The following is a 9,807-nucleotide window of genomic DNA, read 5'->3' as shown; positions in this document are numbered from 1 at the left end:
CAATATTACTTCAAAATATTAAGTCATTATTTTCATTATATAATGCATTGCAGTCTGCTTTAAGCTATTTTACATTACACAAATATGACAAGGTTCCTCTCAATCACTCTGGAAAGACTGGAAACTAAAAACTACTGAGATGTTGTTCAGTAGTTTCTGTTGTTTCTGGCCTCGAGGGGCTGCCCTCCACATTTCGTTGCGGTAAGGGACTCTGTCCTAGCAGGTGATAAACATGTCCTTGATCAGTCACGGTACCTTGTGTCCATGGTTTGGGTTGGCCTTGGTAAGACTTCCACAGCCGGCCATAGAAAATGTCTTTTTTGATCTTGGCATAAAGTTTTGAGGGGTCAAAGCCATTCGCAGAACTTTGAGAAGCTGGTGCATCATCTGATTCTTCAGCAAATGTCTAAAATGAGAGATTTACTGTTTAGAATGGTTTTATTTTTGTTATTAAAATGTGTTAAAGCAGTATATACTGTATAAATCATAATGTTGCCACAAACAAGGGTCATGAGAATTGGCAGCGCTCAATCTTTAACCACAACCACGCGCATTCTTAAGAAAATAACAGGAAACTGATACCTTAAATGCAGTCACTGACTATAATAAAGTGCATTTGAGACTGAAAGGAAATGGCCCAGTTAAAAATTCACTATAATGCAGTTCTCACACTTTTACTCTGTGGTATTTTTTGTGAATAGTCACATTTAACATTTATAATGGTAGAATATGAACCATACTCATCTAAATGACAGGAAATGTAACAGTAAAATGATTTTTTTTAAGTGTATAATTTATTTAAACTTCTTCTTTATAGCTGTTATGTCTTACCTCAGCCGGTGAGTCTGTCAGGTATGTCCGTATTTTAAAGGACTTCCTCCTGCAAGGTCAAATTTCCCATGATTTTCCAGTTTGATTTTGTAAATATGTATAAGTGTTTAATATACAGGTTTGGCTTTGTTTTGGTATCAACTATATAAGTATAAAAATATTAGGCTTTTACTGTTTTGTGTAAATATTTGTAAGATGTGACTTCTACCTTTTACAGCAGTTTTTTCTGCATAAATAGAAAAGGATGGTCAGGATAAAAAGGGAGAGAATAGTTCCAATAATCATTGCACCCAAATTTCCTAATAATCCCAGCCTTGGTTCTGGTTCCACATATGTAAAACCTATTTAAAAAAAAAAAAAAAAAAAGTCACACAAAAAAAATCAAGATTCCCAAAGGAATGGCAAGGTATGTATAGGACTACATGTGTACACTTTACCTTTCTTTACAGACGTGTTGATACTGATATCAGTACAGTGCTCAAGTTTACCCGAAGGAAATGTTATGAACGCACAACAGATCAGCACACTATTATTTGATGCTACTTTAATGAAAAGGGATGACGATGGATAAGGAGAGTTTTTGTTCTGGAGCTTTACTTTAGTCTTATATTCTGGCATTATGTGAATTCCATAACGTGGGTGATATGTGCCCAGTTTCGTGCGATTCGGGCCTCTTAGCATCTCCCAGTTGATTTGTGTCATGTTTTCGTCCCCTGAGAGGACACAGGTAATGGTCTGGCCATCTCCATCTCGACTGTGACTAATAGATACACCACTGTTTGATTTGCCTGTTAAAGAACACAAATGAAAACACACAGAGATGTTATATGGATTATTGAGACTAAATATTAAAAATACTGCATTATGAATGCTTAGTAAAGTTTGTTTAGTGTTGTTACTGATGAAGAAAAGTTATTACCAGTAATTTTTTATGATTATAAACTGATTTACTGAAAACAATAATGCATTACCTTCTTTAAACATCTGAAGCTATTATGGAAGCTTTTGTTTTCAATTTAGCTTCAGATGTGGTTGTTGCAATTTATATACTGCCCTCAAAAATGCTTTAGAGAGAGCAGCTAATGACGCATGTTTAGAAGCGAAAAAAGAAACTTGCGCTACAGTAAAAATAAAAAAGGTGAAGAAAAAAATTTCACTCAGTCTCAGAATGCTACTACATTTAATAAACATTTGCAAAAGAAAAAAAGAAACAGCAAGTAATTGAATTGGAACTGAATTTGAAAATAAAATGTATTTTCTTGTCAAATATACTACAATGATCTTACACAATTTATTCGCAACTTGGAATAAAAAACAGTTGTTTTGTACAGTGTGTTTAAATTTATTACTCTTTGGAAAAAAAAGAAAAAAGATTCTGTGCAAATTAGTTGTCAAATCAGAATAGATCAATGTGAATTCTAAAAGTGAATCACAGGATAAAATTAAATATGCTATAAAAGCAACCCATTAATAAAAATGTATAATACTATATAATATGATAATAATAAGGTACAATATTAAGTAATATGATAATCAAGTGATCAATGATTTGTTTGTGTAAGATGTTATCAGTGAATGTGCAGTTAGTAAGACAGCAGTCAGCAGTGCACGTGAAGGCGTTGGCTTATGCTTGTGTGAGCATGGAATCAGTATCAAGATATGTGATGTCTTGATTTACCATAGAATCATTTTTTGTCATTCCATGGCTTAAACTGTTCTTTTTCTGAATGCATAAAAGAAATTTAGTATCGTCTGCTTGAACTAATAACCACAGACTTTTTGGTTGTCCATACGCTTTTTAAAATACATTATGAAAATGTTCTCTAGTTAATTCACACAATATGCACTTACCTGATTCCAGGAAGACAAGGATGAGAAGAGCGCAAAGAGAGTTGCTGCTCATGATTGTCGAGCTAAACCAACATAGGCTTTCTCTAATGCCTGTTTCCTGCTTTGTCTGCTTTGTCTGTTTCCTTTTTTGTTGTTTTTTTTATCCTGTTGTTATACTGACTTCACACTATAGACCTCTCTACCAGTCAGTCTTACCATCAGCTAAACTGAATGAGCCTTAACTTCATCGTCTTTCTTTTTTTTTTCTTTTACTTTTATTGCCAACTCAGTCAGATCTTTGATGTCTCTAAGAAGGAAATGACGCTTGAACGTGGGAGTTTCCACCAAGCATATCTTATACTCAGAAATGGCACCTCAAGTTTAACAGTATAAAGCAAGTAGTGAATTATATGATAATTAAAAATGAATATGCCAAAACTGTAAGCAATGTCATGCTCACCACATAAGCTTGAAAAACACACACTAGAAAAAAAAATATTACAGTTTGTAACTTTTACATTTTTCAGGAAATGGAATCATTTAATGGAAACTGCAAGGGCTGGCCATATCAGTGGAAAGATCCATCAAATATGTTAATGGAAAATACACTTCCTTTTATTCTGAGAGGATACATTTTCGAACTGTAAGTGATATATTGCTGAGCCAGCAGATTAAACAATTTTACTACAAGGTGATAACAGAAATGACTGGACACACACACATAAACGTCAAGCTAGGGCTGTGTTGATATTCTAGAGCAGTGCTTGCTTGTTTTGCCTTATGCTCCCCACAGCCCCAAGACTGGCAGTAAGACCTATTAACACCAAACCATTAAGAGGTTGCTTGTAATGTTTAATGTCATTTAGTATTATCATTTGCGCTTGTGCCTGTAAAATTGCCAACACTGATAAAAATGTCTCCGTGGTGAAGTAAATACTATGGAAAAAAATTGCAAATGTAATTTCTACATTAAATAATTTAGTTCAGGCAAGAATAAAAAAAAGAGAGAAATTGTATATCAGTACTCAATTCAAGCTTATAGAAATACAATTTTAAACTCAAAAGTATATTTGCTTGGAATTGTTTGTCATTTTTACATGGATTCTTTGAGTAAATGTCAAAGTTATGATACTGGTGTTCCCATGATGGGCCATGAATAATTAATAAGGTTGAATTTTTCACAGTTTTTTTAATTGTATTTACACTGCTTTATGGTTGCTTTTGTTTTTAGGTTTAACAACTTGCTGTTTTGTGTCATTCATTTTCTACTCAAATGACCAATTTATACTAAATATAGTAAATGTGACTCTTTTTCAGTGTAATTCGATGTTCCTGTTTAAAAATAACTGGCCTTTTAAAATGTGTTTGTAAATCTCTCATTCTCATTATGCAATATTATCACCAAATCTTGGATTTAATCATCTTGTCAACTTGTTTTCTTTCATTTTTAGCACAGGTTTTGTATTCCTTTTCGAAAATGATTGATTGTAGGTGAAAGACTGACTCACGGTGTGTTTTAATTTCCACAGAACCGGTCTTAAGTCACTGGGGTATATTTGTAGCAATAGCCAAAAATACATTGTATGGGTCAATTATTGATTATTCTTTTATGCCAAGAATTATTAGCATATCAAGTGCTATGATGCATAAATGATGTATAAATCTCAATTTTAAAAAAAAATTACCATTATGACTGGTTTTGTGGTCCAGGGACACAAATGTTAAAGCAAATGAGAAAAAGTAGGTACAGTATAAGGAAATGATTAGACATTAAAACTGTACAAAAACATTATTTTGTAGCAATACTGTAACACTGAAAAATGATGCATGTATCTGTTAAAAGCAATGTCATAAACTTGACTTGATGAAGACTGGATTGCATTTTAGGAGCCATTTAAGAAATTAGTAACTAACTAGGGGTCAACCATACAAATACATCCATGTTCCCCCATTTTATAAATTTTTTTTATTATCAGTATGTAAAAAGTACTCATATGACAATGTTTAGACCATGCACAATTTCCAGCAAGAAAGGCAGTCCTCTTAGCAGGTAATTTAGTGAGCGTGTAGGTCACTTTGTCCTCTTGCTATACAGCCACAGTCATTACTCTCCTAAAAATGGCCTTGGTCCTAATTTACACTCAGTCCACACCATGTGCTCTGTTGCTCGCTTCTCTCTCTCTTCTGCTTTCTTACACAGACACACAAACACATTTACACACAAACCTCTCCCCTTTTCTGACCCTCAACAAATCCATTTGAGTTATTTATGAGCCATTAACATCTGCTCCTCTTAAAGACTATTCAAAGCCTTTGGAAAAATCTTTGGAACCCGATTGTCTATACCATAGGAAGATTTGAATGAAGAACCTAGGATGGGTGCATACATTTACTCAATTCCACATTCATTTTGGTCACTCTGATATTGTTGTCATGTCTATTAAACAATGCTTTCAAGATTCATAGCTATGTGATTAAGATTCATCTGATCAAGATTGTGCTGTCTTGTATTGTGCTTAAAATAACATCTAGAATAAAATAGTAGACGTCCTCCTGTAGCTTTATGCTTTGTTCCTTAATCCTGTCTGCTTGATTATTTTCATTTCTATTTTTATTAGACATGTGCGTCCTTTTTCTGTATCCTCTGCTTCTTCCTCTGACCCATTTTCTCTCCTACCGTCTCTCTGTTTCTCCACCCCTCCCCCACTCCCATCTGTCAGATGGACAGGTGTACATAAAGAGGTTCGAGCATTGTGGGTGACATGTGATCCTATACTAACAAACACAGTTTATTGCAGATATGTTGCTGTAAAGATAATTTATGCAATGCATAACTGACCATTTACTGCCACACAGATGTAGATACATTACTACTTTAATTGATAGGTTTAATTGATAGGTTTAACCACTGTCAGCATAATGTTAAATTGAAAACATCCATGCACTGCATTGGACTGCACTGTAAGACATTTGCTGTCTCCTTTTCATCTGCAGTTATATATAAATTTACTCCAAATACAGCTGGCTCTTATCAAATTATATAATATCTAACATATATATGAATAAAAAGAATACAAATACATAGAAAAACATGAGCATGTGTGCATATATATATACATATATATATGTGTGTGTGTGTGTGTGTGTGTGTGTCAGTTAGAAAGACTGATATAGCTACACACACACACACATGCTTATAGCCTATGTACTATTTCAGTCTTTCTACTTTGTGTGTGTGTGTGTGTCTGTATTTACACTGGCTTATATTTATTCGCAGAGGAAGTGTTGCATAATGCGTCCATGTAACACCATATCCATCACCCTACTTTTCTATATTCTGTGGCTCTGAAATACAATAGCATGTGTTTTGTATGTACACTGAAAATAAAGATGAAGCCAGCTTGTGTGCACAATCCAGTTTCCCCCACCTCTTCTCCTTTAACCCAGCCTGACTTCAATATCCATATGGCATCTTACACCCTGAACCCCCACCCCCACACACTGACCTCTTCCCCCATCTACACTGCATTTTATTACACTGCGATACACTGTGCTTCCCATCCCCCTCCGCTGCTCTGCATAGCAAGAAATAAAGTTTGGGTAAATTCCACTCGGATGTTGTCTAGGCCATTGCCATTATATAATTCACAAAGGACCTTGTCATGATTTTATTCATTCATTTCTTTGTAAGTACATGCAGTACCATTTCATAGCACAATTTTTGCAACTGTAATCCCACCTTATTTAGTTTTATTTAACCTAGTATTATAAAGGTCAAATATGATGATTTTATTTTGATTTGAACACCTCATTAATGTTTTGGACCAAATGTTCAATATAATTACAATCATAAAAACAGAAAGGATAGGCGTTTCTTTATTTGTATATTTTTTTTGTGCCACATTTTGCCACATTTTTTTTGGGGGGGGGGGGCACTCAGAAAGCAAGTCAAATCTATTTTCTCTTTATCATAAGATTTTAGACATTTATCAAGCTGCTTAAGTAAACACACACACACATAGACACGTTAACTTTCAACCAATTATAATCCAGTGTTTCTGATTATTCTCTGGCATCTTAAATGTCACTCTTCTTGAAGCAACCATGTAAGAGCAAAAATATCAGGAATTAATTGATTGAGTTGTGATGTCAGAACTCATTTTATTTAATCTCACCTTGATTTACTTAAGTGTATTAGAGCGCAATGCATTTCTGAAATGTTCATTGTAATCCAAGAACAGGTGGCATGGGTTTAATTCCTCAAAACTTATCTTTAGCAGCTGTCAATCTCTCATTTTTTTGTTTAAAGTAGGCATCCGCCATTTTTACCAGACATTTGAGACATTCCCATTGCCCTTTATGTGTTTGTTAAGAAATGCTCAACTATTAGACACCGTATTGTTCTTGAGCAGCATGCTAGAGGTCAGTAATGTGAGGCTGCAGAGACAGCTGCGAAGCATCTCACGTTCTCCATTTGTCATTTCCTGATACACTGACTTTCGTGGGACTGTATTTGATTCACTTTTCTTACACTATAATGCTCTTCTCTTTAGCTGCATGGTTGTTACTTACCAAGCCTAAATGTTTTACATGATGCGCTGGCAGGGTTCTCTATAATAGAATGGTGCTATTGTTTTTATGTAATAGTGGGCCCAAGGACACAGTCTTATATTTTGAAATGGTTAATACACTGTCACCGTGCAGCACAGGATTCATATTTTGCGTGGGTTGATTTTTGAGTCCATCAATAAGACAATAGCTCATCAAAGAACTAAAAACCCCATCAACAAAATCCTAATGGTACAAAACCATGCTTGAACAACAAACCTGAATAGTAGCCCCACCAAGCATCCTGAGTTAAAGCAATTAGAAGGCAAACCTGCAGTTGTAAGGACTTTCTTCTTGGTGACTAAGGCCTAGCTTGGCAAGCATTGTGTATTGTCAGCTGCCTGTCCTGGTATTTGTCTGTAATGTGTGTATTCTGTGTAATGTGTAGGTCACTTTGAAAGCATCTGCTTAGCTTTCTGATAATACACATTGTGATGCATATTTAAAAAAAATAATAATGCTCTCATTTTTTCAGAATAACATTCACTTCCTTTTTTCTTAACACTTTAAATTCATTCTATGCCTTGTTTGTTTAAAGGTTGTTTTAGTTTTTTTCTTTTTTTTTTTTTCTTTCTTTTTTGTTTTTTCTTTGCTTGTTTGTTTATTGCTAATTGCAGTACAATATACAGTTAGGTCAACACACACACAAATATCTCTAACACTAAGTTTGGATTAACAGTTTGGAAAATAAAACCATTATTCTAATACATCAATTGAAAACATCACTTAGCGCAAAACATCTAAACTATGCTATTTAGATACATTTTGTTCATTCTGATACTGCATTGCAACTACAGCAAGTGGCTAAAGCCTCACCAGTCCTTTTACAAATTCATTTGATCAACAAAGTGTTAGCCACAAGTCTTCATATAAAGCTGTTTGTTATCTGCCACATTTTCAGTCTTGCAAATGAATTACCGCATTACATCTGTCGTCATTAAAGATAGAGCTCATAACGCTTACGGTGTTACAATGGTAATGGAAAACACTCTGACAACATAAACACTAGTTAAAATGTTAAAAATGTTAAATGATTATGCACAAGGTAAAGTAATACAAAAACACAACAAAGGGTTGACATTAACTAAGAACCTCAAAAAGACTGCAGTGACTGTTTGTTTTCCATCACATATTGCAGTCATAAAAAGAAATCTCGAAAAATTCCAAGGATATACAGAATTTCAACATTTTGGGTCTGGTCAAAGAATACAGGAATATAGGTGTCTCTAACCTATGTTTTTGAGCTTTTTTGTAAATGGCAGAAAGTAAACATGACTTATACTGCATTCAGAACGTGATATTTGGGATATAAGTAGAATTTCTTGCCACACTTGACCGCAGAGACCAAGCTCTGAAATTAGATGTTATCTAGATTTTTACATTAATTATTTACATATCGTTTAATGTTACAGAAAAACAAACATTTACATGCAGTAAACCTGTCCTATACATATTAAACATACACAACATTGTAATTTAATGTAACAAAATGCAAAAGAGCATGTGCACATGGACTAGTTTCATAGCCAGTGGCGTATCCATTACTTAAATAAGAAAATGTTATTTCATACCATATGCCTAGTCATACTTTAAACTGCTTCTGGATCATCCTGGATGATCATTCTGGTTCATCCAACCATTTACAATGTCCTACTAACATTCATTGGTACATTTTAACATTTATTATAGGCAAATTTAAACTTAAATTGAATGAATTAAATTAAAAGAATAGGGAATGTAATGAATTTTGAAAATTTCTGACATAAGAGTTTACCAGCCAGGATTTGTACTCAGTTTAACAGTGTACTCAATAAAAAAAAAAAGAAAAGAAAAAAAAAACTTAAAAAGCAACACTAGCAAGTTACAGTTTTTAGATAAACCACTGTCTACACATAATGACTGCTGTTGTAATGTTGATTTTTAATGAAGTGATCGTTTCTAGTTTTGGAAACATTTCTAAATATATATTGTATATTAAAATATTCAAGCTGAGTTATTTGTTAAATATACAAAGAGATAGGTATATATAGATGCACACAATTACCACAAAATACTGCAAGCAAAAATAAAAAAATTTCTTTTACACAATTAGCCTATAGCATCTAAAAATCATGTTTATCAAGTATATCATGGCTAAAAAAAGAAAAGAAAAGAAAATGTTTACCTTTAGCATTTTTATGTACCCTCTCTATACTTTTTAATAGTTTAATCTTAAATTAATGTGTCAGTTATCACCAATTCCAATTTGACAAGTTCTAAATGTCAATATATTAGTACAAGTTCTTTGTGCTCAGTGTAAATCTAGTCACATGCTCATTGTAAAGCCCTTCCTCACCCACTCACACAACATGCACATTTCAAAAACCTCTCATGGATTATAAGGTTTTTAAAAAATTACTGTATTTAAAATAGTTCTGCATCTCTCACAATCGCTGAAAAAAGGAACAGACAAAGGTAACAAAATATTAAAATATTTTCCATTAGTTGTCACATCACTGCTTTAGAATAAGCAGCCGTATTGGGTAACAAAAAAAAATC

The 9,807-nt window shown here is 33.6% G+C and overlaps 1 protein-coding gene across 1 annotated transcript; it reads right to left on the bottom strand.

The window, feature by feature from the left end:
- LOC132114116 (uncharacterized) lies at window positions 1–2,991 on the bottom strand. Its single transcript, XM_059522252.1, has 5 exons — window positions 2,683–2,991; window positions 1,269–1,619; window positions 1,040–1,172; window positions 832–880; window positions 1–406 (listed from the first exon to the last, which is right to left on the bottom strand). Exons 1-5 carry the CDS (start codon window positions 2,732–2,734, stop codon window positions 125–127), a joined length of 867 nt encoding a protein of 288 aa, XP_059378235.1. The 5' UTR covers window positions 2,735–2,991; the 3' UTR covers window positions 1–124.
- Between the last annotated feature and the right edge of the window lie 6,816 nt (window positions 2,992–9,807).

This window comes from Carassius carassius, chromosome 3 (genome assembly GCF_963082965.1).
Source record: "Carassius carassius chromosome 3, fCarCar2.1, whole genome shotgun sequence".
NCBI lineage: Eukaryota > Metazoa > Chordata > Actinopteri > Cypriniformes > Cyprinidae > Carassius > Carassius carassius.
This window is presented reverse-complemented; position numbering and strand designations above follow the sequence as displayed.